Raw genomic sequence first — 26,512 nt, forward strand, 5'->3', positions numbered from 1 at the left:
TGCCGGTAATAATTGGCAAAACCTAGAAATCGTTGTAAACCCTTTTTGGTTTTCGGTGCTTGCCATTGATGAATCGCTTCAACTTTGTCATCATTCATTAACACACCCTCATCGGATAGCGAAAAGCCCAGGAAGTCGGTGCGCGAAATATGAAATTCACTCTTTTCACCTTTGACATATAAGCCATTATCAATCAGGCGTCTCAAAATTGCGCGCACGTGAGCGATGTGATCTCTCTCAGACTCGGAGAAGATCAAAATATCGTCGAGATAAACAATGGCACACACGTCCAAAAATTCGTGTAAGACTTTGTTGATTAGGGCTTGGAAAGTGGCTGGTGCGTTCACTAGCCCTCATGGCATAACTCGATACTCGTCACCTTCCGCAATTCTCACCAAGTTACATGCACCTCGTAAGTCCAACCTGCCAAATATCTTGGCGGCTGGAACTCGGTTCAACAACTCACTGATCAATGGGTGCGGGTAGGCATTCTTGGTAGTGATCGCGCTCAAACCGCGATAATCAATTACAGGACGGTGACTTCCATCCTTCTTTGGCACAAATAACAGTGCCGAGCTGGCAGGTGACTGTGATCTGCAGGTAAAGCCCTTCTTCAGATTTTTGTCGATATATTCTTTTAGTATTCTTAGCCTAGGCAGGGCTAAAGGATAAATCCGTGACTTCGGTAATGTGGCGTTCTGTGACAGTTCGATCTTATGGTCATAACTTCGTCGTGGGGGCAAAACGCTTCTTTCAAATCTTCATAAAACCCTGGGGTATCTATGGGTACTTCCTTTTCTTGATTTATTGCAGTCTTTCCAGGGTCTAACATTGCGTTCAAACTGGTTACTTCTGGGCTTTCTCCGTCTTCCGCAAAAATGTGAAGATGTTGAAGTTGCGGTCACAAGCGATGCACAAATGCTCTTCTAATTCGTTCTAAAACTCCTGGAACGTAGACTCTCAATCAGGGTTTAAGCTGCACTGGCTGTTCTTAAATGAGGCCCAACGTTGGCCCAACGTTGGCCCACCTTAGCCACAATACATCTCTCCGCAAACTCAATCTTATGCAAGTCCACTTGATACCAGTCTCTGTATTGGACCTTGTTGAAATGTTCCGTCACACTCATCAACCAAGTGATTGATCTTTCATTCCAGTTGATGATTGGATTATACTTTTCCAACCATGTTAGACCCAACTTAACTTCCGAATGATGTAACCTCGTCACAATCAATTCGATCTCTTGTTCCTTCCAGCAACACTGACTCGTGCCGAGATCTTCCTGTCTGCCTTTACCCGATGTCCATCCGCTAATTCGATTATCTTGGGTGGTACCAGGGGCTCCGTTTCTAACTTATTTAATTTTACGAACGTTGCGTCTATCAAGGAGCCTGTTGCTCTGCAAAGTTGCTTAGCCGACCTCGACCCCGACCTTCGAGAAGGGTGCGATGGTCAACATTGTCGAATGCACCATTGAAGCAACAAAAATAGCCGTATCCAAAAAGCTTGATTTTTTTGCAGTTTGATTGATCACCAGTCCTGGGATACCCATCTAATGCGGGGGACTTTGATTTGGAGGAATACCTTGGATCGCCTTTCGCGCTTCTTCAGCAGTCAAAGCTGGCCAAATTGGCGTCATCAGTCAAAGGTTCGGGAATAATATCGATAGGACTTTATGGTACTTTCCTAAGGAGAGCATGTCGAAAAGTATTCACTTTTATTTTGCCATCTGTGTGTGTGTCCTCTCATGGCGGTTTGTAGTGCCGGAGTCAGCATTTGATGGTGTGGCATTGAACCCTGTGAGGAGGACAGAAAGGTGTTGTATTGGTCTGCCCTCGTGGTGCGAAGAATGTTATGGAATACATGAAGAGTATGCTTTGGCAGCAATAATGTTGTTGATTAGTTAGTGCTTGCCAGGCAATGCGTTGTTCCTGTTGAGCTGCATCGCGCGCATGCTTTTGTGGCGATGGTCCAATGCCATTTGCTCCAGGTCCCACGTCGTAGCTTGGGAGTACTCGCCTGAATGACTAGTTGGAGGCCATAACTCTAACTTTCCGACTACGACATTGGCTTGGTGGCCGTACCAACCAACTGACGCGAGAAGGCTCCGATGAAACGTTCTCAGTTGGCCTTGTTGGAATTACAGCAATGGGTACGAGCATCATCCCTGGATTAGTTTTTGAAGTGTTTAAGGCAATAGTCATTTTCGTCAAAAAAAAACACTTGAACATTCAAGTTATTGAACAAAACCACAGTACTTTGTTTGTGTAAATAAAACTTCAAAAGTACAAGTCATCGCAAAGTGACGTCACTTGGTGCGGCTGCCGACTTTACAAGTAATTTAAGATCTGCAAAAACCGTGCCATTGCTTTTCCTATTCTTTTTTATTTATTTTCTTTTCTACGAATTTAAAAAATAAAAATTAAAAAATAACATAAATCCAATTAACAAGAACCAAAACCAAAACCAAAAAAAAAAAAAAAAAAATACAGATTTTATGTTATAATGTTTGGCATTGGTGAACAACGTCGTGATGATTCAACAATTGAGAGCACAACGAAATTGAAACCGTCATTAGAAGTTGACCAGATTAATGGATTCGTCAAGCAGGAACCGAACGCCACGTATTTCTTTACAGGGTAAGTGGAAATTGAAAAAAAAAAAAAAAAGTTAGAAGAACGATAAATTATTATTGGTATTTTGTGTTTTCAGAAAACAATCGGTGGGGGGGGTTTAACTTTTAGACTTTTAAACTAAATAAAAATTAATAGGCAAGCTCGGCAGACAAAATTGTGTAGACGCATTAAAAATAATCAGAAGTATGTATTTGTATGCATATGGATAATACTAATGCAACGGGCTGATCAAATTTGGGTATAGATGCTTGGACCTAACTATCCCGACTGCAAAGATCCTGGAGCAGATGCAAAAAATGGTGAGTTAGTTTTGGCTTGCTTCCATATAACGAGTTTACCAACAATCAAATCGGCAGGACTTCTTTTGCGCATTAAGTCAAGATGTAGAAAATCAACAGATTGAATGTCAGAGGATCATATAGACTTTTAAAAAAAAAAAGACCGCTATATAAAATATATACATGTATATAGTAAAAACCTAAAAACACCAACTCAATAACCAATAGCCTCCAAATGTTGCTCAGAAACTTCAACCCGGAACGATTCCCGCTGGGCTTCCCTGGATAAGTAGTCCCACGCTGCCAGGCCAACTCTTTTCTTATCCTGCACAATCCTATCATCTGAATCCAGTCTGGCATATTCCGTTCGCAGCCTGGCCAATTCCTTATCAGCCTCGGGAAAAGGAGACGGGAGTAACTTCCCATAAGCTGCTGCCAGCGGTACCGGAATCGACGCCGTTGTGACCGGTGATGATGGAATAATCGTTGACCTCCGGCCAAAATGCGGTTGCGAAAACGCAGACCGGTAGAGTGGTTGGACTGGTGTCGACGTGCCGGCACCAATCATGGCCTTGGGTGCAGTCGGCGCATTGTTGATGGTATTAGTATTACTGTTGATATTCAATGGTTGCGAAGATGGTGTGGCGGCGGCAGCAGCAGCAGCAGAGGCACTACCCAGTGAAGATGCAGTCCGTAGTGGGTTTGATGATAAGCCGGGCTGGTAATGCGTGGGGGTGGAATACGCCCGTGGTCCAAGTGGTGGTGCCGGCCCGTTTGGTGTCGCTATTGCTGCTTGCTGAGTTCGACCATAGTATGTTGAGGTAGAAGAAGGCGGTCCGCGAGATTGCACCGGCGTGGAAGCGCCGGACGATACCGACCGTGAGTCAGTGCCGATCGATGACGATGGCGTGCGGGCCGGTTCTGCCGCATGACGAGGCACAGGAGGTAGATTAGGGTTACTGTTACTGCTTGCGGGAGTGTGTTGATAACTCGACTGAGGAGGGTATTGATTGTGACTGTCAACGTGATAGGCGCTGCCAGGCACGTCAGATGGATAGTCACGGGCGTAGCGAGGAGGCGAGTACCTGCGCGGACTGCCAGGCGATCGCGAACGTGACCGCGGGCGGTGATACACACCAGGGGGTGGTCGCCTGTCGCTGTAGTAACCACCGGGAGCGGGCGGCAGGCCCGCGTGGGCAGGCCCGGGCGACCGCGACCGCGACCGCGACCGCCGATGAGACAATCTTGACGGTGGTGGGCTGCCACCGCGAGAGCCGACACTCGAACTTGGCGACCGAGCTCGCCGGGATGAGTACCGGCCTAATGGGAGCGGTGCCGTTGGTGATGGTCCATGCTGTGAAGGTGGTGGTGGTTGGCCACGGTCGTAATACCGATCGTAATACGGACTTCGCGGACGGAGAAGTGGTGGAAGCCCGCCGCCGCCACTGGCGCTGTTGTTCCCACCAGGCGAAGCCCGCCACCGAGATGACGAATTATGATGATTATGATGATGATGTTGCGATGGCGGCGGGGAGGGCCCGCGGGAAATTGAGGAAGACGATGTCGATGCAGGAGGAGGCGGCCAGGAAGGATGCCATGAATTACGTTCACGGGTATCATGGTTTAGTGGCGGAGGAGGCAGACGACGACGATGTTCATGGTAATAACCATCATCATAAGGTGACCGGTGCGAGGACGGCCGGGAGTAGTAATCACGAGAGAACTCGCGCCGGTCGTCGTCATGGCCATCGTCGTCGTCGTAGTCGCCGTATGCGGAGCGGTATGGCCTGCTTGATCAGTTAGAAAAACAATAAGTAACATTAACAATAAACCAAAAAACAGTTGGATTAAACATGCCTGCCGTAAAATCTGTCCTTGTCTGCCATGACAAGTTACAGAAAAAATGAGTATTTTGTCGAAATATGTATAATAAATCACGATGGCGAAGAAATTGGACGAGTGCACCGCCACAAGTGGCGCATGACGATTTCGGCCTGTTGCTTGGAAAGGTCAGCTCAGGATTGCGGAAGTGCTTTATTTATTGCAATTTTGTTTGTTACTTTTCAGGCTTTGTAACTGGGTATAATATAATCCGAATCATTATGAGAACATACACGGCTGTTTCTATTCTTGTTATTGCGCTGATCGCACTGTTGTCGTACGCATACGTGGCAAAGCCGAGCGGTGAGTCGGTTGTGGTGCACACAACCACCACCGCCGCCGCTGGTCCTGGTTCTGGTTCTGGTTCTGGTCGATCCGAAACCGCTGGTGCGAATTCGGCGTGGAAGTCTTACATTGTCACGTTTACTAAGGGCAAGGATACTCCAGATTCGTAAGTTTTTTTTTTTTGGTTGTTTGCGAAACAAGTTGGTTGGCTGATTGGATCCAAATCAAGCGTGGTCGAGAATGCGATTTCGAAAATTAAGGAACTTGGAGGTCAGATCACGCATGAATATAATACCGTACTGAAGTAAGAAATTTCAAGTGGGGCAAGAAAACGGTCTAATTCGGGTGTACTGTTTTTAGGGGCTTCTCGGTGTCGATTCCTGATGGCATTGCGTCCAAAGGCGTGATTGCCGCGTTCAAGGCCGAGACGCAAAACATTGCGTTCCCATTCACGGTGGAAGAGGATCAAGAGATTAGTATGTATTTATGATGTGGAAAGTGTTGAGTAGGAAGTTCATGCCTGACTAATTCCAAATTAAAGCTATCAAAGACGAGTGAACATCTTATTTTACTGGGGAGGGTGATATACATATACTGAGAAGGACTGTTTATTGGTCATGGTCTGGATGGGCGTGAGAATCGGGGTTTTGGAGGCATTGCTTTGTTTGGCTGGGTTTGTTTTAATTGTTTTTGTTCAATACATAAATATTAATTATACATCTGTTGATGTGAACTCTGTAATTGATATCGTCAGATACGCGGCACAAAACCCAAGGGTTTTTTGTGCTGGCGAACTCCATCAAAAGCGTAAAGTTGCTCACTTGCCAGTCATTACTTGGGACGCATTGCGGTCATGGCCATGTCGACTGACCTCGATGCTGCATTGCTTGCCTGGGTAAATTACTATTTTTGTTTTTTAAATCTTGTTTGTGCTTTTAATTGGCGACTGACAACTGGGAAATAGGTTAATCAACTCGCCGACGTCCCTCATGTGAACAACCTGGCTGAACTTGCCGACGGAGTGGTCGTGTCTCGTATTCTTGACACGATCGACGCCGATGCGTTTAGCGAAGCATCAATTGGTCCGCCACCGAACGGCCAGTCTTCGCCTTCGTTCATCACTCGAGTTCAACAATGTACGTTCTCTTGGGTTCGTTAACTGCATACTTTGGTTCAAAAGAGACTGACAATAGGGCAAATTATAAAGTGAAGCGGCTGTTTAAAGCATTAGAAGCGCATCTTCAGCAACTTACAGGCTACGAATTAGACCCGGCCGACGTGCCGAACGTGAGTTTGATTGCCAAAGATGCCGAACCTGGTCAGGTCACGAAATTACTCAAAGTCGTTTTCATTACTGCCGCCAGCTCAGCCGGGCCGGAATATTTAAGCGGGATTGATGTTGATGATGAGTCGAAGACACAGTTGCGGTCATTACTGGCACAGTCTTCTCAATCGACGCCAGCATCACAACAGGATGAAGCGGCAGCACCCACCACAACGACGGCGACCACGGCAGTGGCAAACAAGCCACAAGAGATTCAAGAATCCGAAACCAACAATCATACTATATCAGACTTGGAACGATCGTTTGCGGATTTGCAATTGCAAAACGCAACGTTGCATGACCAAGTGACCGCGGTCACGACTGAGAACTTCAACCTAAAGCAAGATATTGCCAGTTTAACCTCGTCCAGCAAAGTCGCACTCGACGTGGCAACCGGCAAGGCCCAAACTGAGATTGCATATCTGCAAAAGGACGTGCATGATTTGGAAGGCCAGGTGGCGGACAAAACCGCCAAGTTGGCCAGCGCCGAGCAACGACTGCGAGATCAGCAGGCCCGGTTGGAAGCCATGCAGGACGAATTGGATCGCGTGGATGAACTCAAGGACGGGTTAGATGAGGCAAAGCATGAGATGAACCGGTTACGCAAGTTTGCTGACCAGGTTGAAAAATATAAGACCCAAGTGGACGTGCTTGACGACGTTCGCAAGCAATTACAGGCAGCACGTAACGAAAACACATACTTGATTGAGAAGGCAAACTTGTTGGATGAGGATACTCAGCAAATATTTGGATTGCGCAAGCAAGTCGACGTGTTGGCAAACGAGGTTGAATTTTTCAGGCGCAAGAGTAAAGATGCGGATTCGGTATTGGCCAGTACGCAGACCGAGTTGGGGTTTTTAAATGACAAGGTTTCCGTGCTTGAGTACGACCATGCCAGGGACTTGGACATTATTTCAGCACTTGAAGATCGGTGCAAAGAAGCCGAAGCTGGCGGACTTATCGGCAACCAACATCAAGACACGATCAAGGACGCTCAAGATCGGGACTTGGTCCTGACGATTGCTGACTTGCAATTTGAAATTTCTAGGTTAAATCATGAATTGGAAGATCAAAAGACGAATGCCTCACTGATCAATGTTCAGGCCACCATTAATGATGATGATGAAGATGCAAACGATTATTTGGAGCAAATCCGAAACTTGCTCGACGCCGTGCGCAAAAAAGATGACGAGTTAAAACGTACGGTTTTGTCAATGCAAGCAATACAAAAAAGATATGATGATTTATCAGAAAAAAACGCAACATTAGAAGCAGACTGCAAGTATTTGATTTTCAAGGTGGTGTTATTTTTATAATCCTCATGCTAACTTGTTTTTTTTTTTTCCTGTACAGACGCCTTGGTTGACAAGGATAAAAAGCAACAACTTGTTGAAATTCGCAGGTCGGCATCTCGCAAGTTGTCGGTCGTGCAAAAAGACTTCGATTCGCTGACTGCTCACGCAAAAAATCAAACCGAGTTATTAAACAAAGCCCTGTTAGAAAAAGAATCAATTTATCAAAAACTTACGTCGTCACATGAGGAACTATTGGAAGTCAGTCGTGCAAACACGACTCTTCGAATGTCACTCGCGTCAGTGGATAATGGAGGCAATAGCGGCAGTGTTGGCGGGTTTGGAGGGTATGAATCAGAGCTCAAAAGCTGGGTGATTGACCTTCAAAAAAAAGTTGAAACTCAGCGTGAAAAATTACGGAAATCACACGAATTTGTGAAGAAGATTAAAGCAGAGAATGATAAATTGAAGTTGTTTGAACATGATTCAAACCTAACCAAGGTATGGACAAGTATTTTTTTGTTTTTTTTTAAAACCAAGTTTGGAGAATCTAAATTTCGATTTTTTTTTTAAATCTTTAGCAGAATGTAATCACTGTTGAAGAAGCAGTTAATATTCGACGTGAATTAGCCTTGATGACGAGTGCTTGGTATGCCTTAACCGCAAGAATACAACAAAGCAACGTGGTTGTGGTGAAGAAAGTACAAGATTCGCCCGCCAGCTGGTTAAACCGACAACGAAAAATTTTGGAGGTAATGAATAATGAGGAAAAGAAAAAAAAAGAAAAAAAAAATCTAACAATCTTACAGGACAAGAGGTAATGAATAATAATAGAGAATGGTAGAAATACATTTATTTGATTAAATTTTAAATATCTATTATATAAATTATAATTTACACATATTCTTGAGGATACTTAAGCACATCCGCGGTCTTGGCTTCGAGTGTGCCAGGTTTTGGGTGGTAATTGTATTCCCACGACGCCTGTTTTGGCAATGTCATCAAGATTGATTCGATTCTTGAACCTGGCGTTTGCAGACCAAATTGGGTTCCACGATCGACAGCAAGGTTAAACTCGGTGTATCTGCCCCTGCGAATGCCCTGCCAATGCCGTCCTTCGTGGTCGGCCGGTCGAGGCTCGGTCGACGGCTCATAAGCTCTGCGCACGGCCGGCAGGTATGATGGCACAAACCGGGACAAGGCATCGGCCACGAATTGAAAAGTTTCTTCTTGGCCTTTTTCATTGAGGTCATCGAAAAAAATGCCGCCAATGCCTCTGGCCTCGCCGCGAAAGGGGATAAAGAAATATTCATCAGCCCATTTTTTGAACCGGCCGTAATATGAAGCATCATGATGATCACACACGTCCTTGATAAGCTTGTGGAAATGTACGGCGTCTTGCTTATCGAAGTATATGGGGGTAAGATCTTGGCCACCGCCGAACCACCACGCCTGCGTTGTGCCATCTTCGTTCAAGGTTTCAAAATATCTGTAATTCATGTGCACTGACGGGGCCAGGTAATGCTCGGGGTGAATCACCAAACTTAATCCGCATGCATAGAACGGTAACGCACCTGATTCAGGTACTTTTAAATCCTTGTGGTTTGCTTTCATGCGTTGAACTGCTGCCGGCGGTAAGCTGCCGTGAATGGCAGAAAAATTAACTCCACCCTTTTCAAACACTTGGCCGTCTTGGAAGACACGAGTGATGCCACCACCGGCATTCTGACCTCGAGACCATTCATCACGAATGAATTGGCGACCTGAAGAATCTGCATGTTCAATCGCGGCCACGATCTCGTTTTGATAGTACTTTAATAAAATTTCCATTTTTTGCCGGGTTGGTAAATCTTTTTGCAATCCGGGCACGATATCATACACTGAGCCGAGTGGGGGCAGGCCGACTTCGGTTTTGAGTCCGGTGGGGACATAATCAACCGGTGTCGTCGTAACCGGCACAGCGTTCAGCGCCGGTGTCGGATCTGGCGCGTCATTCTTAATGGGGCCATTCTAAACCAATCCAAATTTAAGCAACCCATGATTTAAAAAAAACAAGCTTCATTTTTTTTTTATAAACTCACGTCAAGTATCAAAACAGAGCTGACCGCAAGAGCGACCGCTCCGGCCGACGCCGCGACAGCAATCAACCGAGACCGGGACGCATTTGTGCTTGCTTGTGATGATGACTGAATAAATCTAGGTGAAATCCTAGGCAAAGCTATAGCGAAAAAAAAAAAAAAAAAAAAAAGAAAAAAATTAACTCAAGTTAAAAAAATATTCATTGGTTTTTACCAAGGTGCTTGGACAGCTGGCTCAGGCCACGAACTCGGGAAGCAGATACGCCTCGGCAAAGCATTGATGGAATGGTCAATTGCAATTGAATGTATACAAGCAATTGAAAAAAAAAAAGGAACAAGAAAGGCAAGCCAGGAACTGGTATTTATTGTTCTATATCTGATGCAATCCAATTGTTCGAGTGGGCTCATTATTGCTGGTTTTGACTTTTGGCCGGTGACGTGACCTCAGCATACACGTCACAACAACACGTGCATGGCACAAGTGCGCCAACGCTGGTGCTTATCAGCATCGTCATCCCGCCTCGCCGCGTGGTCATCCGCATCACATTTGTTGTTCATCTTGTTCGTTGCTCTCTGCTTGCCTCGGTGATCTGTTTGATTGTTCGTTTTTTATTATTATTCTTATACAGTCGTCATGCGTTCAAAGTTTAAAGACGATCACGCTTTTGGTGAGTTGATCATGGCCACTCCGCACTCCGCACGGCCGCCGCAATGACGCGCGGGGTGGTGATTTGTCGAGGACTTACCAACATAACATGGTTGCTAACCGGATCTGTGATAGAGTTAAGAAAGGCTGAAGCTGATCGTATTCTTCAGAAATATGAGCGCCGCATTCCGGTATGAACGCCATTACCTCTGCTTCGATACTGATTTCTCCACGCTAACATAGAGCATGTCTAAAGGTCATCTGTGAGAAAGTAGAGAAGAGCGATATTGCCACTATCGACAAAAAGAAATACCTCGTACCGTCTGATCTGACCGTGGGCCAGTTCGTGTATGTGATTCGCAAGCGCATCAGGCTGGCACCGGAGAAAGCCATATTTATATATGTCGATGACGTGTTACCGCCCACCGCAGCTCTCATGGGTTCAATCTATGAAGAGCATAAGGATGAAGACGGGTTTTTATACATAACGTAAGTTAATTTTTTTTTTGAAAAGTTGGTGGTTTAAAATTAGCTAAAGCTTTAAATTTTTGATGAATTAGATACTCAGGCGAAAACACTTTCGGCAACGAGTTTGAAGAAGCATGATTCGTTTTCTAGCTTTTTCTTTTAGTTTTATGTTTGATTTGATTTGGAGCTACGCATGTTTTGTATTGTTATATTTTGCTTCGACCGGGATATATGGGAGTGATATGGATCGGGGTTTATAAATTTTTTTTTTTCCCCTTTAAAGCAGGATGGCAATCCTAATTGTGTTTATTTAATTTTATTTTTTGCCTTGATTTATCCATGCCTTGTGGTTTGTGTTTTTTTTTTTTGGTTTTTGTGATCTCGGCGTATCAGATTAGTTATTATTAGTATTAGTATTAGTGTTTTTGATTGTATAAATTTGCCGTTTTGTTTTCGTTCTTTGCGATTCGTGTTGATAGTTGAATGAGAATGATTATAAGCAAATAATTTCGACACTTGGCCAAATCTGATGCTCATTGGATCTATTAATATTGGTTTAAACAGCATGTTATTATCTATATATACAAGTACGTTTATTTCTTCTTTGCTGTAGAACGTGTTAATATCGTGATTGAGAATGCAGTTCAAAAATTTTTAATCAACTTACAACTCTTTTTCTTTTGTCCCTTGCCTCTTCTTCGTTTCCTATAACCGAGAGCATCAGTACAAAGCTCGCAATAAAATAAAATAAAAAAAAACGTACACGTCCAACATCTCGAACCGGTGTTCCTCATCTTCATCAAAAAATTCAAAAGATTCAAACGCTGTCCTGACGTTTCGAAATCTTGCGTTCGGCGGTCGGGTTGGGTAATAACCTGCCAACGCGGGACCGGCCAATTGCTTGCGCAAGACCTTGTTGCCGTTCCGAACCGCTGATGGATTATACACGGTTTCAAAAACTTGACAACTTAATCGTAATAATTGATGCAAGCGAGCCTTGCTTGGAGCAGTTGCCATTTTTTTCTTTTTTTTTTGGGTAATGTTACACACCAGCCGATTTGTGGGTTGGGAATGTGTTTGGCTAAATTTTGTCGTTGCTGCCGGGTTACGAAGTTTTCGGGGAAGAACAAAAACTTCAAGGTTTGGCGGTGAGGTTATATAAAATGGCGGCGTTTAGACAACAACCACCACGTTTTGCCCAATTTAGAACCAATTAAGAATGACATGGCAGCAGCATTGAGTCTGGATGAGCTTAATGATCTCACATTGACCTATCCGGCTCGGTTTCATCAATTCCGACTTTTGAACGCGTTTTTATCAAAAGTATGTTTTTTGATATCTAATTTAGAACACATTGATTTATTATTGTACTACTGACACTTGTTCCAAGAATGTGCAAACCAATCCGGCAAATTTAATCTTGCTCGGCCAAGAATCAACCGGCAAGACAACCGTGTTGACCGCGTTCTTGAACAAGGCCGGCATTCCACATTCATGGATCGCATGTGACGAATGCTTGTCGGTCAAGGTTTTGTTACAACGATTAGTGATTAAATTGCAAGCCGACATTGTCACCAGTCATGACAACAAGCCTGGATTAAACGTCCGCGTGGACAATTTTTCTGCCCTGATAATCCAACTTTCTGAAATCATGGCCCAGGCTGGTCACGACTGGGCCGGCCGCGTCGTGGTGCTGGATGGCATCAGGGAAGAACACGGCCCGGCGTTGCAAGTATTGATCAAGTTGTCCGAATTCGTGACCGATAATCGGCTCACGTTTGTTTACGTGATGCAAGCCGAGCCAGTTTCGGCAAGCTTGCCCACGTCGTCGTTGCCACGGCTGGCGTTCCCCGCCTATGGCAAACCTGACGTGCATGCGATAATCAAAAACATGATGACGCGTGACCCCGGTTCGATCAAAAATTTACTAGTCACGTCATCACATGCGAATGCTGGCAATTTCAACCGCCACGACAAGGACGATGACGCGCAATTGCGGGCGTTGTGGAACTCGTACGCGCAAGTCATGGTGGACACTTTTTTCCCCTTGTTTGGATCAGACTTGAGAGCCATGCAAAAGACGGCACGGCGATCGTTTGCTCGGTATTGCCGGCCGGTCCTGTTTCATCATGCTAATAATACCACTGCTGTTGATGACGATAACCGGTCGGTCATGCCGATCAACACGACGCATGCCGGCATGGTCAAACTGTACAAGTTAAATCAGCCGATTTTGGCGTCAGAGGACATGGTTAGAAATTCGCTGCTGCCGCTTACATCATCAGCAACTATTACTACTACTACTACTACTACTGCTGCTGCTGCTGCTGCCACGAGCAATGAATATTCTAATCAAGGCGGTGGCAGTGACGGCGACGTGGCCGAAGTCACCAAATTCTTGCTCTGTGCTGCGTTTTTGGCAGCCGTGGTCAAGCCTAAGCATGACATTCGGATGTTTTCGGCAATCAGGGAGAGTCGCAAGCGGACCCGGTTTATTCGCCGGGGGGCCAAATCCAGCAGTTTGATGCCGTCATCGTCATCATCATCATCGGTAGCAGCGGCAACAAACGGAAGCACGGGCACAGGCATGTTTGAATATGAACGCATGCTGGCCATATTTCAATGCATCACGCCACAAAAGATTGATTCCGTGGTGGACGTGCATTCCCAGTTCGCCACGTTGGTCACGTTGCGGTTGATCGTGCGGGCCATGACTGCAGGCAGGAACGTGGCAGGTGGCCGGGCTGACAGGTTGGATCCCAAGGCTCGGTGGAAAGTTAACGTGCCGTTTGACGTGATTGTGCAAATCGCTCGGGACATTAAGTTGTCTCTGGATGCATACGTTGTAGAATAAGAAAACAAAATAAAGTCCACATAGTTGTCTATTTGTCAAAAACTATTCAATACAAATTCAACAAAAAAACAAAAAAACAAAAAACAAAACAAAAAAAACAAAAAAACAAGCGCACACACAAACACACGAAATAGTAAAAAAAAAAAAAGCACAAAATTAACGCCATTAAAAAATATTACCAGACAAGCTATGTTTAAAAATTATTCACTCTATCATCAAACGACGCGCACATCATCACAAGTAGTCTTTACAGAAATAAAAAAAAAAAAAAAAAAAAAAAGAGAAAGAGAAAGAAAAAGAAAGATATGCCAACCCGAAATGCAAATGCGAGATAAAAGAGAAAACACCCATTAAGTTTATGCCACTATGATGGTTGAGCTGCCATTGTTTACTAACGAATGCTGATGCAGCAAATGCTTTTCGTTAACGTCTTCACGCAGACTTAGTTCAGAGTGGCGAATGGCTTCATTCGAATTGCGAGCGCTGCTGTGATTACTCGAATAATTTGATATTTGCAACTTGATATCTTGATCGTGAATCGGAAGCAACGTCCGATGATAATGTGGTGAATTTGTGTTTGTGAATTGCAAGCGCTCAGTGCGAGACGCGTCGCCAGCACGGTCGTACAAGTACAGGCCGAAAAATGTAAGACCGATACCCCAATTTTGCCTTGACGTGAGTTCTTGGCCAAACCAAATGATGGCCACGACGATCACAAACACGCGTTTGAACAAGCTAGCGATCGAATACGTGACTGGCGACACAAGGCCAAGGATTTGGAACGCCAAAAAATTTTGCCCGAAATGAACCGTGCCGTTGAGAAAAAAAAAAGTGAGCAAGGTACGGATCGGGATGGGATCGATGTTGCCGGACTCGTCCGACACGACGATTGGTAACGTGCCGGTGGTGAAATAATACCGGACCAGGCCTGCGCCCTCAGAATAGAACCAGATTGGGAACGTGAAGAGGAAGGCCAAGCCGGAGCAGTAACACAACAGGTTGATCTTGTCGAGCTTTTTTTCCGTAGTAATAATCGCTGGGTTGGTGTTTTCAGCCGAATCGTACGACGACGATGACGAGTGCGAAGGCGTGAGCAATTTTTTGGAAAAGATGTTTTGCGACACGAAAATGATGGCGGCGACAAGGGCGGTGACAATGCCAACGAGGTGACCGTGGAACTCGACCGAGCATGCAAGCACGACGCCGAGCGACAACGGCACGAGCGACAGGTAGGTGAAAAACGAGTAGTGCACGCCAAACACGAACCGGTAGGCCAGCACGGTGAAGAGCGGCGACAGGCCCTTGATGGTGTGCACGAGCGTGACCGGGATGCGCGACGTGGCAATGTGGGAGAAGATGTGGCCGGACAGCTGAAACACGGCCATGGGAGCGACCGTGAGCACGATCCTGCGTGTCGGCCTGGCGATTGCGGTGTGGCCGAGCGCGACCACGAACCGGGGCGGTGATGATGATGAAGTTGTGGCCACGGACAGCAGCAATGCCCAGAACACGACGAAGGCAAACTGCAGCAGCGTGAGCGTGACTGGATACGGAAACGCGTTGAGAATGGCCTTGGACAAGGTGTTTGACACCGCCGAGGACCAGTACCAAGCCAGCGACAGCACGACAAGGGTGATTGAGATGGGCGGCGCCAGCTCGCGGAAGCCGTGGGTGGTCGAGGCCACAAACGAGTTTCTTCTGGTCATTCTGGAACAAAGAACACAAATACTCAGTTTTCAGCAACGACAAGACGACAAGACAATGCAAGACAGGACAATACAAAAGCAGTTAGCGAGCGTGGTGAAGACAATGTCGACGGGACTTTTTGGCGGCCGCGAACGAGGCAGCCAAAGTGAAAAAAAACACGAGCATAAGCTTCCGTGCGGCGCTTTTTGCCGCTTCGGGAGCTGCTGCAATCACGTGACTACAATGAGGGTAAAAATAGTAGCCAGGGTTTGGGCTTGATTAGGTAATGCTTAAGTAATATTTAGCGCCACGTTAACGTAAACAAAAACCCGTGAACGACCGTGAACGACCGTGAACGACCGACTTTGATCCACAACGATGGTGGCAGTCGAGATTCCTGGGTATTACTACGGTAATCTTTTATTATTATTACTAATATTGTTATTATGGTTTTTTTTTTTAAAAACTGACCTTGGTTCATGTTCATTTGCAGATGAGGAAAAACGGAAATATTTCAAGGTCCTGCCCTCCGGCAGCGCTGGTGGTGCGTCATCAAGCACGTTCTATACCCCGGATCGCATCGCCAAGCGGCTCAAGCCAGACCATTATGGCAATCGTACGCATGATGATCATTTAGCACGTCGGTCAATGCCGTCGCGCACCAGGCTGGCCGATCACGCGTCCTTGTCTGCGTCTTTGTCCACCGGTTCCCGCCGCGAGCTCGAGGCTCGCGCATTTGCTGCCCGGCTGGCCAGGACTAACACGCTTTGGCACAGGGCACGGCTTGACATGGTCGGCGTGACCTGCATCGACATTTCATCGCCATCCTCGCCATCGTCGCCCATGGTTTGGGTCGGCAACGTGCATGGGGTTTACAAGGAATACGATGCCACAAGGTTCCTGCGGGAGTCTACCTACCAGCTCGACATCACGACCCCGTTTGCAGAGTTTGGCGGCCAGGTGGCGTCAATATCTCAATCCGGCTCGTTTCGGGTCGTGACCGCTTATACTGACAATGACTTTAACGCAATGGTGTGCGCTCCTTCCGATAATGCCTCAACCACATCTTCATTGCCCTTGTCGTCCTCGTCTTCATCGATTTGGTACCGCATTCAAAAATTTTCCGTTCCAACCCATGCCCATTGCTCTGCCGTGTCCATCATTCCTGGCACCCACCTGGCCATCGGCGGCGCCGGCCGTCTCATGCTCTACCCTTGCTCTCTTTCAAATTCTCATTCCCATTCTCACCCGCCATTGCGCACGTTCAAGCTCAAAAGCGACCTGTTTGCGTTGCAATCTTTTCAACCTCATGCATACCTGGCCGGAACCAGGGATGGCGCCGTTACCGTGTTTGACTCCCGCGTCGCACGCCAGCAGCAGCCATCGCTGTTTCATGCGTCTGCAATCACAAAGATGAAACTTGTTAACGACTTGTTTCTCATCACTGCCGGGTTAGATGACTCTTTATCAATGTACGATCTTCGCTTTGCAAAATCAAATTCTGCATCATCTTCATCATCGTCCATGCCGGTAATTACCTACCAGGGATACTTTAATCAGCACACGTTCGGCCACGGATTTGACGTGTCTAACGATGGCTCGTTGTTAGCCGTGGCAGATCAATCTAACAAGGTTAAGCTATTTTCGGTCTGGACCGGCAATCCGCTGCAGTGCCAATTATCAACCTCCAAGTTTAAAGTCATTCCGCATGCACTCAAGTGGATGGATACTTTTTCTGTGAATTCTGTGACCATGACTGATGGCTTGCTGGTACCTAACGGGGCCAGGCTTGAATATTGGTCCTTGGGATAGCACAATCACGCATCTCGTTTATACATTCACACTCGGCTTCTATGCCATCCAGGCATTATCTTGACACCTGGATTCATTCAATATTTCGGTTATCATAATCCGCAGAGATGCCGGGTTTATGGAAACGTCTAGCGCAAGCACAGCGCTAACTGTGTTTTTATGGAACCTGCCATCACTTGGCACTAAGGCCTTCAAAGTCGGATCAGAAGGTGGGATATGTATTACTTGACGTTACGATATCCCCATTTTATCTAGTAGTAAATTATGTAAATGCGCGAAACAGGCATCAAGTGTAATTTTAATAGCATTGTAAACATATTGGCGTCATCCAGCAACGTTAGGTAAAAAATCACCTGTTTTTTTGGAAAAAAATTAAAAAAAAAAAAAAAGGTAGCATTACGGTATAATACATTATTAATATAGGCAAGAACTAAATATAAAAACAAAGGTTCACATATTATGCGGTCAACAATTCCTCCATCCCAACTTTTTCCAATACATATGTGCAGCAAATAGTTACACACACAAGGTACAACTTTTTCCTGTAAGTCTATATATATCCTTTTTTGTTTTTTGGAAGCCGTTTCCTGAAACTCCATATCCCCCCCCAGACAATCAACGCAACACAACTAAATTACGTTCTTTAGATCAATGTGGCGTAATTAAACAAACATCTTTCTTTCATCATTGTTGCTGTTGCTGTTGTTTCTTTTTCCCAATATTCTGACGGTTTCGGACCTTGGTTTCAGTATTGTTTAAGCCATTTATCACGTTAGCGCCAGCAGTACTCGATTTCCGTCCGCCGGGTTGGCCATTACGTTGAAAGTTGTTACTATTTCCTTTTCCGGCAGCAGCTCTGATCTTGCGCTCCTCAACGTACACGGTAGCATCACCAAGATCGAGTACGTGAGTATCTAATGCAGACTTAAGAGCAGCGGCGCTGTCAAAGTCTACAAACGCGCAATTTTTAGCACGTGAGATTTCAAAATGCTTCAGGTTTCCAAACTTGGATAGTGCATCCTTAAGCACGCGATCAACAACCTTCTCATTTACTCCTTTAACGTAGGCCGAAAAGGTGTCTCTCTTTTTTTCATCAGCTTGAACAACAGCTGGAGCTGGAGCTGTTGCTGGAGCTGATACTGGTGCTAGCGCTGATACTGGTGCTGGCGCTGATACTGGTGCTGGTGCTGGTTTGGCAGAAGGATTGGGTGCACTCAATGACGAAGCAGGCTGAGATTGAGTAAGATTAGAAACCTTTGCCGGAGCAGCCGTCGTAGCAGGCTTGAAGTTTTCGTGACTCTTTGCAGCGAGTGCAGCCCAAGAAACCGGACCAGAAGGCGTCACGAGCGATGGAGGCACGGCAACGGCGTCTGACGAAATCGATGCAACTTCTGGAGTAGTAGATGACGCCTTGTGCACCGGCGTATGATTGGAAGACTCGTCAACAGGAGACTCGTACTCGTGTACGGGCACGGCGGCATGTCTTTCGTCCGCAATCTCAACCGCAGGTTCTTGCTCGGACTGACCCAACAAATGATCTTCCGAAAAGTGCTCCTGAATCGTGGCCTCGTCTTGCTCGACAGATTCCGGGCCAGGCGTAAAAGTCTGAACATTATCGACAGATTCGTTCAAAGATGAAGTTTGACCAGTCGCAACATTAGCAGCAGCAGCAGTAGTAGCAGCATACACGCCCTTGGGAGCCTGCAAAGGCTCCTCTTCATAGTGAGAATGGGCATCTTCAGCCGCAACTTCATCTTCAAAGTCAGAGTCAACATCCTCCTTCAAGAAACGGAAAATGTCGTTCAATACGTAATACGAAGTCTTGGATTGCGGAGCCAAAAAAAAAGTTTCCACAAACTTTCTTGACGGACCGCCTCGGTTTGACATTTCACCAAGAACCTGAACGATAACGCCGTTGTCTGCTGAAGGCTGAGAATCGACGTTGCTGACGAATACCTTGCAGTCTTGCAAGTTGAGTTCTTCAAATTTTTTATTAATTTGCTATAATGTCATCCAGTTAACTCCAACCCAGGCGATGCCCAAAAAAAAAAAAAAAAAAAAAAGACGAAGAACGTACCTGCTGTCCAGACAAAGGAGGAACTATTTCGCCTTCCACTCCATGAATGAGCGTAGACTTCTTGGTGTAAAATTGCTAAAGAAAAAAAAAAAATTAGACAAGACATAAATATAATGAATGTTGACATTTTAAATTGCAACCCACATGAAGTTGCCATGGCTTGGTATTCATGGTGGTGTAAAAAGACTGCACAAAGATCCAACCGATCTCCAATTTCGAGACCTCAACCTGGTCATCCTCGGCAGCAGCTCGAGGAGCTGAGTCAACGTATTCTCCGCTCATGCTCGAATCGAAAAATTATTTTTTTTTAAAAAAAGAGGCAAAAAGCAGCAATTGATTGATGAGAAAATGCAATTGAGTCGTGTACCAACGGCAACTTAGCAAGCTGTGGGTTCAATCAACGCAACGTCCTCGAAGAACGAAAAAAAACGCAGCGGCGAACGGGATGGTGAGGGGCTCGTAGCCGGGCGGCCGAACGCGATGGAAATCTAATCGAACAATGTTCGATAGCATGCATGTGTGCAATGTGAATCGTAGTAAGACATAAATATATTTACCATTATAGTTTGGAGTAATTATATATATGGGGTGGTATTACATTTACAGTCTCTGGATAATGAGTGCGCTCGAACCTCCGCCGCCGTTGCAGATCGCAGCCAGGCCGTATTGGCCTGGTTGAAGCGCATGAGCGAGCGACACCACGATTCGCGACCCGCTACTTCCGATTGCATGTCCAAGCGCGACCGCGCCTCCGTTGACATTGACCTTGTCGAGGTCCAGCCCCAGCAGGCCGATGTTAGCCAGCGCAACAACAGCGAATGCCTCGTTGAGTTCAATCAACGACATGTCGTCGAGTTCAAGACCAGCTTTTGAGAGCACCTTGGGAATCGCCAACGAAGGCGCAATCGTAAAATCAATCGGATCGCGAGCAGCATCAGCGTAGGCGACAATCCGGGCCAGGGGAGATGCGTATGCGTACTTGTTGCATGCATCCTCAGAGGCCAACACCAAGGCTGAGGCGCCGTCGCTAATCGGAGACGCGTTCCCAGCTGTTACGGTGCCATTTTTTTTAAATGCCGATTTCAATCCCGGAAGTTTTTCCAGATTGAGACTGGCCGACACTGGTTCTTCATCGGTTTCAAACACGACCGGACCGGTTTTGGTCTTTACATTAACCGGCACAATCTCGGTTTTGAACACGCCGGATTCTATTGCGTTGCGAGCCCTGCGATATGACTCCAGTGCAAACTTGTCCTGTGCTTCTTTTGAAATTCTAAGCATTTCGGCGGTATTTTCTGCACAAAGTCCCATGTGCATGTCATTGTAACGATCCCAGAGCCCGTCCCGTAAGATGGAGTCGGTAGCTAGCGTGTGCCCGAATGACGTGCTGCCCCGGGCAATGTAATACGGCGCGTTCGACATGCTTTCCATTCCACCTGCAACCATGACTTGCGCGTTGCCGCTCGATATGTTTTGTGATGCAAATATGATGGACTTGAGGCCCGAAGAGCACACCTTGTTTATCGTGGTCGCGTCTACCGAGCTCGGCAGGCCGGATTTGATGGCCACTTGCCTGGCTGGTGACTGCCCGACGTTTGCTTGCAAAACCTGGCCAAAAAAGAGCTCTGAGATTTGTGACTTGTTTTCAATACCTGCTCGATCAATAGCAGCAGTGGCAGCTATCGCACCGAGCTCGGTGGCGGTGACTGATTTAAGCCTGCCGTTGAACTTTCCCACCGCAGTGCGAGCTGCCGAAACAATCAAAACAGACGCACTAGACGCGCTCATCGCTTTTGTCGCGGGGAAAAAAAAGCCGGAAGGTCCCATGCGTAAGTTTTAGTTGTTGAATTGTGAAATTTTTTGAATTTGGAAACGAATTCGGGATTGGATGATAATTTTGCGGGGAAGCCGAGCCGCACCGCACCAGCTGTGCGCGGAACAAATGTGGCATATCTGCACTGCTGTTGAGTGCATGCACCTAAGTGGCTGGGCCGGCGACAACAGCAACGATTATGTTCTTGCACGGCCTTGTTCCGTTCCCAATTTTATAATAATCGTTGTTGTGCTTGCTAGCTTTCTTCAAATATGAGGTACGTAGCTTGGCTTTTGTTTTTTTTTTTTTTTGGTAGCCAAGCGGCGGCTTCCTAACGCTTGGAGTGTAGTGGCAGGTTCGTTCGTTCATCAAAGTACAGGCACGTCTACGGCCAGCCTGCCAAAAAGGAACTTTCCTATGAGAATGTTCGTGTCAGGTTAGTAGGATTTGTCGTTATCATGGTCAATTCAATTGTTTTTTATTAACTGGTTAACGCCAGCAAAAACGCCTGGGATTCAAATCTCATCAAGGTTAATCCCAAATATCTGTCCGTGAATTGGGATGCTTCTGGTGGTGGTGCGTTTGCCGTGATTCCGTTAGAAGAGAAGGGCAAAGTTCCAGATCAGATTCCTTTGTTTCGTGGTCACACTGCTACTGTTCTGGATACCGATTGGAACCCGTTTGACGATAACGTGCTCGCTTCCGCGTCTGATGACGGCAAAATCGGCATCTGGAGAGTGCCAGAGAATTTCAGTCTTCATACCGAACCAGGTTCTCCGATTGTTGATGTCAATCCTGTTTCGAAGCTGTCTGGCCATACTCGCAAAGTTGGCCATGTGCTCTTTCACCCGACCGCCAGTAACGTGCTTGCCTCAGCTTCTGGCGATTATACCGTCAAGCTTTGGGATGTCGAATCGGGAAAGCCCAAGACCACGCTTAAACACAAAGACATTGTTTTAAGTTTTTCTTTTAATTACGTTGGTTCACTCATCGCAACCACTTCGCGTGACAAGAAAATTCGAATCTGGGATCCCAGATCCGAAACCATCGTATCTGAAGGTCCTGGTCATTCTGGTGCAAAAAATTCGCGCGTGGTCTGGCTTGGAGAACTTGATAGGGTTGCCACAACCGGTTTCAGCAAAATGAGTGATCGACAAATTGCGATTTGGGACACCACCGACATCGCCAAGGGCCCAATCAATGATTTTTTTCATCTTGATTCCTCTTCCGGTATCAATATTCCTTATTATGATGCCGGTACTAGAATCCTTTATTTGGCTGGTAAAGGTGATGGTAACATCAGATACTACGAATACGACAACGACGACCTTTTCCCTCTTTCCGAGTACAAATCAACCGAGCCTCAGCGTGGCATTGCGTTTATGCCCAAGCGTGGCATTTCGGTTCACGATAATGAAGTCGTTCGTGTTTACAAGTCAGTTTATGATTCCCTAATCGAGCCTATCCAGTTCATCGTTCCTCGAAGAGCCGAGACTTTCCAAAGTGATATTTATCCTGATTGTCCAAGCGCCGAACCAGCCATTTCTGCAACAGAATGGTTTGGAGGTAAAGATGCGGCTCCCAAGCTTATATCACTGGAAGCTGTATACGAAGGTCAGATACCTGTGGCTGTGGCTAGTGAGATTCCGGTTTCCAAGCCTGTTGTTGCCAAGCCAGAACCAGTGAAAACAAACCCTGCTCCTGTCAAGCCTGTCGAGCCAGTGAAAACTGAACAAGTTCGTGTTCAACCAAAAGCTCAAGATAAGGACTTGGAGAACACTTTGAATAACTCCAAGGTTGATGACCTACTGACAAAAGCTAGCAATACAGAAGATGTCAAGGTTTCCAGTGCATTTGCTAACGAAGAGAATTCATGGAATGATGAACCTGAAGTTTCATCAAGCATTGTTGAGACGGCAGTGCCGGTTGATTTTAACGCAGAAGAACCCAAGTCGGTAGAGACAGTGATTGTGCCTGTTAAAATTGAGGACACTAAAATTGAGGACACAAAGTCATCAGCTAAGGGCCCATCGGTGGTTCAGCAGAAACTCGAGGCATTGCATTCGCATTTTTCAGATGCCAAAAAGGTTTTAGAAAGCTACGAAAATAGGTTTTCAGAAATCATAGCGGTCAATGCTAAGGAATTGGCAGCTAGGGATCAAAGAATAGACGCTTTAGAGAATGAATTACTTAAATTAAAGGATTTATTGCTGGTCAAGTCCAATGGGGTCAGTAAAGAAGAATTTGCTGAGACTAAAGAAGATGCGACAGCTCCGGTTGAAGATAAAGAAGCGGGAAAGGCTGGATCGGAAAGGGAAAGTGAAGCACCAGTCGAAGAGAGTACAAAGGCCGTACCAGAGGAAGGCGAGACACGGTCTGAGACCGTTGCGGCATAGAATATAGATGGATTGTTTTTCTATTGTGCACGAGAGTAGATTATCTAACCTTTGCACTTCATTTTTCTTTTTTTTTTGTTACATTATGTATCTTCCCCAAATGTCATAGTCAATAGTTCTATTCTAATAAATCAAATAAATCATGATTCGGTGTGAAATAACATTATTCTGAGTTGTCAAATTATTTCATGACTGCCTAATTATATATATTCAATTGTTAGCCATGCAAACTGTTATTGTTTTTTTTTAAATGGGTTTAATGCAGCTCAGAAATAGGATTTCTGATTTCCACGCGGTTAGCATCGGGGGGCTAACACAAACCATCTACGTCACTTATCCTACCTGATTGAGTACTTGATGGTACAAGGGTTCCAACACTTTTCTTTACAATCGATCAAATATATCTGGCGATAAATGGACGATAGCTATACGTCGTATGTATCGAATAGCGACTTCAATTCGTTTGTGGATGTCGATGTCAATAAATCATCGGAACTCGATGCGCAACAACAACATCAACATCAACAACTAACTGGCGATACATTGGAGCAGGATCAAAATGCTGAAACTGCACTCACTCACTCAGATTACTTGCAACAGGAAGAGTTTACAGATTTAAGCACATCTGACTACACGCCCAAAGCAAAAATCGAAATAGAAGAACAGCCTCAAGATCTAGGCGATAACGAGCAAGCGGACAATCAGAACGATGATTATGAGCTAATTGATCTTATTGACGCTCACATGGAAAGCTATGATTTGACAAAACAGAATGACAGTTTAATTGTCGATGAGTCGGATAAGGAAAACTACAAAGATTCATGCAAAGTAACATTGTCAAATGATGACGAGGTTGAGGATAATGATCTTGACCAGCTTGAAGATGATTCGTCCATAGACATATTAAATAATTATATGGAAACGCCCGCTTTAAATGTTGAACCTGCATTGACTAATTTGAACGGTGATAGGTTGCAATCTAATTTATATGTCGAATCAAAAAACAGTCTTACAGAAATATTAACTGCTGAGGAAAACAAAGAACTGACAAAAGATATTAACTTGACTGAGAAAACTGAAGAGATGCAAGAAATCAGTTTGATTATGGACGCAAATACTTTGGAAACTGATTCTGCCGACTCAGATGTTGTTTTGAAGGAGGAAAACCAAGTCGAATCTAATTCACCAGAAACGGTACTGCTTCAAGATTCTTTCAGTTCTGAGAATGGCACGGATAAATTTTTAAAATTAAATATTATAGACGAGATCAACCCAGGGGCGAGTTCACACGAGCAACATTCAGATGTTTTTGTAAACTCTCAAGAAGAACAGTCGCCTGTTATATCTCAAGATGGTAATATTGAAGGTCCGTCAAGACCAGTGTTAGATATTAAAAATTTCATGAATCAAACTGAAGTAATTCTTATTGACGAAAGTGAAGGTCCAGTTCAGTCAGAATTTGTTGACCTCGGCGAATTATCAAACAATGAGCAAACGTCAATCGAATCAAATAACAACAATTTCTTAGATGAGGTTATTGATTTCAATGAACAAAATACTGAAACAATTGACTTTTCAGGTAATCCTTTAGATTCACCTGCTATCGATTTAGAATCAGAAATCTCTAAAACAATCGAATCACTCGATATCAATAAAGTTAGTGATACCTTCGAGGCCGACGTTAGTCACGAGGATAATTATGAATCTTTGAAAAATGAGCAATACCTGCAAGAGCAACATGATGAAGTTCCCGCTGATAATAGTCTATCGGGGCATGATCAAAACCATAATTTAAATAACAAACACCTGTCCATGTTTCAAGAAAATGATGATTTCTCTAATTCGGATGCTCTTGATATCAATGCAGTTGAACCTGAATTTTCAGACTTCAAAAATGATTTGACTTTATTTGAAACTAAGAATCAGCCTTTTGTGGATTTGAATGAAAATATCAATGAAATTGATGGAAAGCCTCAAACGGACAACGTTAACTCTATTCAAGAAGCAGTGCCCGCAGAAATTGCTATATTTGAATCTAAGGCGACTGAATCAGACAATATCATTCACGTGAATGACTTATCAAAATCGCCAAATGACGACAAGACAATTGACTTGCAAAATGTGATTAATAGTGAAGATGATTCGTCAAGAGATAGTCGACAAGATGCTTCAGACAAGGAAGTAGTAACTGGAACTGACACAATTCCTACTTCAGAACTTTTAGATATTTTGAGTCAAAATAAAACTGAACTCGATGTTGAGCCTGAGATCAATACTATTACAGATATATTGCATGTGCCCGAGGTTGAACAGTTCTCATCTTTGACGGACGAAAATGTTTCATCGGGGCATGATACTACGAACGATAGCAAAGGGCAAGCTCAACCAGAGGAAAATACTTCATTGCAAAATCAAGAATTAGCAAATATTGCGAATAAAGAGTTGGATACCTCGTTAATTCCTGGAAACGAATCTGACTCATATGACCTGGACGGAGTTACAGACGTTTCAAATCAAAAGGCTTCTATATCACAAGAAATTAAATTGCAACCGCAAGCAGAAAGGCCTCGAGGCGTGCCCCTAGTCCCTCCGTTAAATAGTACCTCACAAGCTATTAATCAAGAGCCCGAAGAATTATACATCTACACATCATTTACGGGAGGAACAATATTTGGTCGCAACATTCTCCAAGGAACAAATCGATTGGAATTGATACTGAAAGCATATGGTTACAAGTTCCAGGTTGTCGATGTTGCGACGAACGAAAAAGCTAAGAAGCTATGGGCAAGAAGCTCAAAAGGCAAGAAGTTACCTGGAGTGATTAAGGGTCAAGATATCGTCGGAGTAAGTTGTATAAATTTAACTTTTATGGAATTCGAAACCACTAATCAGTCCTCATTATAGAACTGGGAAGATTTTGAGGCTGCTAATGAATTTGGAGAAGTGAATATATTGGTTGACGAATTTGTTTAACATGCTAATTTTGTT

General features: G+C 45.1%; 14 protein-coding genes across 14 annotated transcripts; 8 read left to right on the forward strand and 6 right to left on the reverse strand.

Moving 5' to 3' along the window:
- Positions 1-2,390: 2,390 nt before the first annotated feature.
- V1514DRAFT_326947 (uncharacterized protein) lies at positions 2,391-3,145 on the forward strand. Its single transcript, XM_066926886.1, has 4 exons — positions 2,391-2,637; positions 2,770-2,817; positions 2,879-2,933; positions 2,991-3,145. The coding sequence occupies exons 1-4, from the start codon at positions 2,504-2,506 to the stop codon at positions 3,054-3,056; spliced, it is 303 nt and encodes a 100-aa protein (XP_066784826.1). The 5' UTR covers positions 2,391-2,503; the 3' UTR covers positions 3,057-3,145.
- V1514DRAFT_326949 (uncharacterized protein) lies at positions 3,074-4,869 on the reverse strand. The gene is made up of 2 exons (XM_066926887.1): positions 4,770-4,869; positions 3,074-4,699 (listed from the first exon to the last, which is right to left on the reverse strand). The coding sequence occupies exons 1-2, from the start codon at positions 4,796-4,798 to the stop codon at positions 3,127-3,129; spliced, it is 1,602 nt and encodes a 533-aa protein (XP_066784827.1). The 5' UTR covers positions 4,799-4,869; the 3' UTR covers positions 3,074-3,126.
- A 74-nt stretch (positions 4,870-4,943) lies between these two features.
- On the forward strand, positions 4,944-5,802 carry V1514DRAFT_350853 (uncharacterized protein). Its single transcript, XM_066929425.1, has 4 exons — positions 4,944-5,244; positions 5,308-5,382; positions 5,439-5,554; positions 5,620-5,802. The coding sequence occupies exons 1-4, from the start codon at positions 5,015-5,017 to the stop codon at positions 5,634-5,636; spliced, it is 438 nt and encodes a 145-aa protein (XP_066784828.1). The 5' UTR covers positions 4,944-5,014; the 3' UTR covers positions 5,637-5,802.
- A 129-nt stretch (positions 5,803-5,931) lies between these two features.
- V1514DRAFT_360740 (HOOK protein-domain-containing protein) lies at positions 5,932-8,552 on the forward strand (the record flags this gene model as incomplete). Its single annotated transcript, XM_066929691.1, has 6 exons — positions 5,932-5,973; positions 6,043-6,214; positions 6,286-7,680; positions 7,756-8,195; positions 8,276-8,446; positions 8,504-8,552. 6 exons carry the CDS (start codon positions 5,932-5,934, stop codon positions 8,513-8,515), a joined length of 2,232 nt encoding a protein of 743 aa, XP_066784829.1. The 3' UTR covers positions 8,516-8,552.
- V1514DRAFT_326960 (Coproporphyrinogen III oxidase) lies at positions 8,530-10,171 on the reverse strand. Its single transcript, XM_066926888.1, has 3 exons — positions 9,987-10,171; positions 9,776-9,912; positions 8,530-9,704 (listed from the first exon to the last, which is right to left on the reverse strand). Exons 1-3 carry the CDS (start codon positions 10,048-10,050, stop codon positions 8,589-8,591), a joined length of 1,317 nt encoding a protein of 438 aa, XP_066784830.1. The 5' UTR covers positions 10,051-10,171; the 3' UTR covers positions 8,530-8,588.
- Positions 10,172-10,304: 133 nt separating this feature from the next.
- On the forward strand, positions 10,305-11,489 carry V1514DRAFT_326964 (autophagy protein Atg8 ubiquitin like protein). The gene is made up of 4 exons (XM_066926889.1): positions 10,305-10,440; positions 10,554-10,609; positions 10,675-10,907; positions 10,979-11,489. The coding sequence occupies exons 1-4, from the start codon at positions 10,407-10,409 to the stop codon at positions 11,022-11,024; spliced, it is 369 nt and encodes a 122-aa protein (XP_066784831.1). The 5' UTR covers positions 10,305-10,406; the 3' UTR covers positions 11,025-11,489.
- On the reverse strand, positions 11,406-11,999 carry V1514DRAFT_326968 (mitochondrial 37S ribosomal protein mS33). Its single transcript, XM_066926890.1, has 3 exons — positions 11,650-11,999; positions 11,554-11,591; positions 11,406-11,493 (listed from the first exon to the last, which is right to left on the reverse strand). The coding sequence occupies exons 1-3, from the start codon at positions 11,901-11,903 to the stop codon at positions 11,480-11,482; spliced, it is 306 nt and encodes a 101-aa protein (XP_066784832.1). The 5' UTR covers positions 11,904-11,999; the 3' UTR covers positions 11,406-11,479.
- Positions 12,000-12,019: 20 nt separating this feature from the next.
- Positions 12,020-13,918, forward strand: V1514DRAFT_223792 (origin recognition complex subunit 5 C-terminus-domain-containing protein). Its single transcript, XM_066924721.1, has 2 exons — positions 12,020-12,209; positions 12,277-13,918. The coding sequence occupies exons 1-2, from the start codon at positions 12,111-12,113 to the stop codon at positions 13,738-13,740; spliced, it is 1,563 nt and encodes a 520-aa protein (XP_066784833.1). The 5' UTR covers positions 12,020-12,110; the 3' UTR covers positions 13,741-13,918.
- Positions 13,799-15,570, reverse strand: V1514DRAFT_326972 (triose-phosphate transporter family-domain-containing protein). The gene has a single exon (XM_066926891.1). It carries the CDS (start codon positions 15,444-15,446, stop codon positions 14,097-14,099), a length of 1,350 nt encoding a protein of 449 aa, XP_066784834.1. The 5' UTR covers positions 15,447-15,570; the 3' UTR covers positions 13,799-14,096.
- A 209-nt stretch (positions 15,571-15,779) lies between these two features.
- Positions 15,780-17,688, forward strand: V1514DRAFT_326974 (uncharacterized protein). Its single transcript, XM_066926892.1, has 2 exons — positions 15,780-15,838; positions 15,920-17,688. Exons 1-2 carry the CDS (start codon positions 15,805-15,807, stop codon positions 17,236-17,238), a joined length of 1,353 nt encoding a protein of 450 aa, XP_066784835.1. The 5' UTR covers positions 15,780-15,804; the 3' UTR covers positions 17,239-17,688.
- Positions 17,689-17,922: 234 nt separating this feature from the next.
- On the reverse strand, positions 17,923-19,597 carry V1514DRAFT_277378 (uncharacterized protein; the record flags this gene model as incomplete). Its single annotated transcript, XM_066924955.1, has 4 exons — positions 17,923-18,413; positions 18,537-19,239; positions 19,316-19,390; positions 19,460-19,597. 4 exons carry the CDS (start codon positions 19,595-19,597, stop codon positions 17,923-17,925), a joined length of 1,407 nt encoding a protein of 468 aa, XP_066784836.1.
- A 249-nt stretch (positions 19,598-19,846) lies between these two features.
- Positions 19,847-21,168, reverse strand: V1514DRAFT_326976 (putative acetoacetyl-CoA thiolase). Its single transcript, XM_066926893.1, has one exon. It carries the CDS (start codon positions 21,140-21,142, stop codon positions 19,916-19,918), a length of 1,227 nt encoding a protein of 408 aa, XP_066784837.1. The 5' UTR covers positions 21,143-21,168; the 3' UTR covers positions 19,847-19,915.
- An 87-nt stretch (positions 21,169-21,255) lies between these two features.
- On the forward strand, positions 21,256-23,677 carry V1514DRAFT_290574 (uncharacterized protein). Its single transcript, XM_066925303.1, has 3 exons — positions 21,256-21,405; positions 21,478-21,564; positions 21,628-23,677. Exons 1-3 carry the CDS (start codon positions 21,401-21,403, stop codon positions 23,522-23,524), a joined length of 1,989 nt encoding a protein of 662 aa, XP_066784838.1. The 5' UTR covers positions 21,256-21,400; the 3' UTR covers positions 23,525-23,677.
- A 2,469-nt stretch (positions 23,678-26,146) lies between these two features.
- Positions 26,147-26,497, forward strand: V1514DRAFT_277396 (uncharacterized protein; the record flags this gene model as incomplete). Its single annotated transcript, XM_066924956.1, has 2 exons — positions 26,147-26,368; positions 26,429-26,497. Coding segments are annotated over 2 exons (291 nt in total), but the record flags the coding sequence as incomplete, so codon positions are not given.
- Between the last annotated feature and the right edge of the window lie 15 nt (positions 26,498-26,512).

The sequence above is a fragment of the Lipomyces japonicus genome (assembly GCF_038497905.1).
Source record: "Lipomyces japonicus strain CBS 7319 unplaced genomic scaffold V1514scaffold_8, whole genome shotgun sequence".
In the NCBI taxonomy this organism is placed as follows: domain Eukaryota; kingdom Fungi; phylum Ascomycota; class Lipomycetes; order Lipomycetales; family Lipomycetaceae; genus Lipomyces; species Lipomyces japonicus.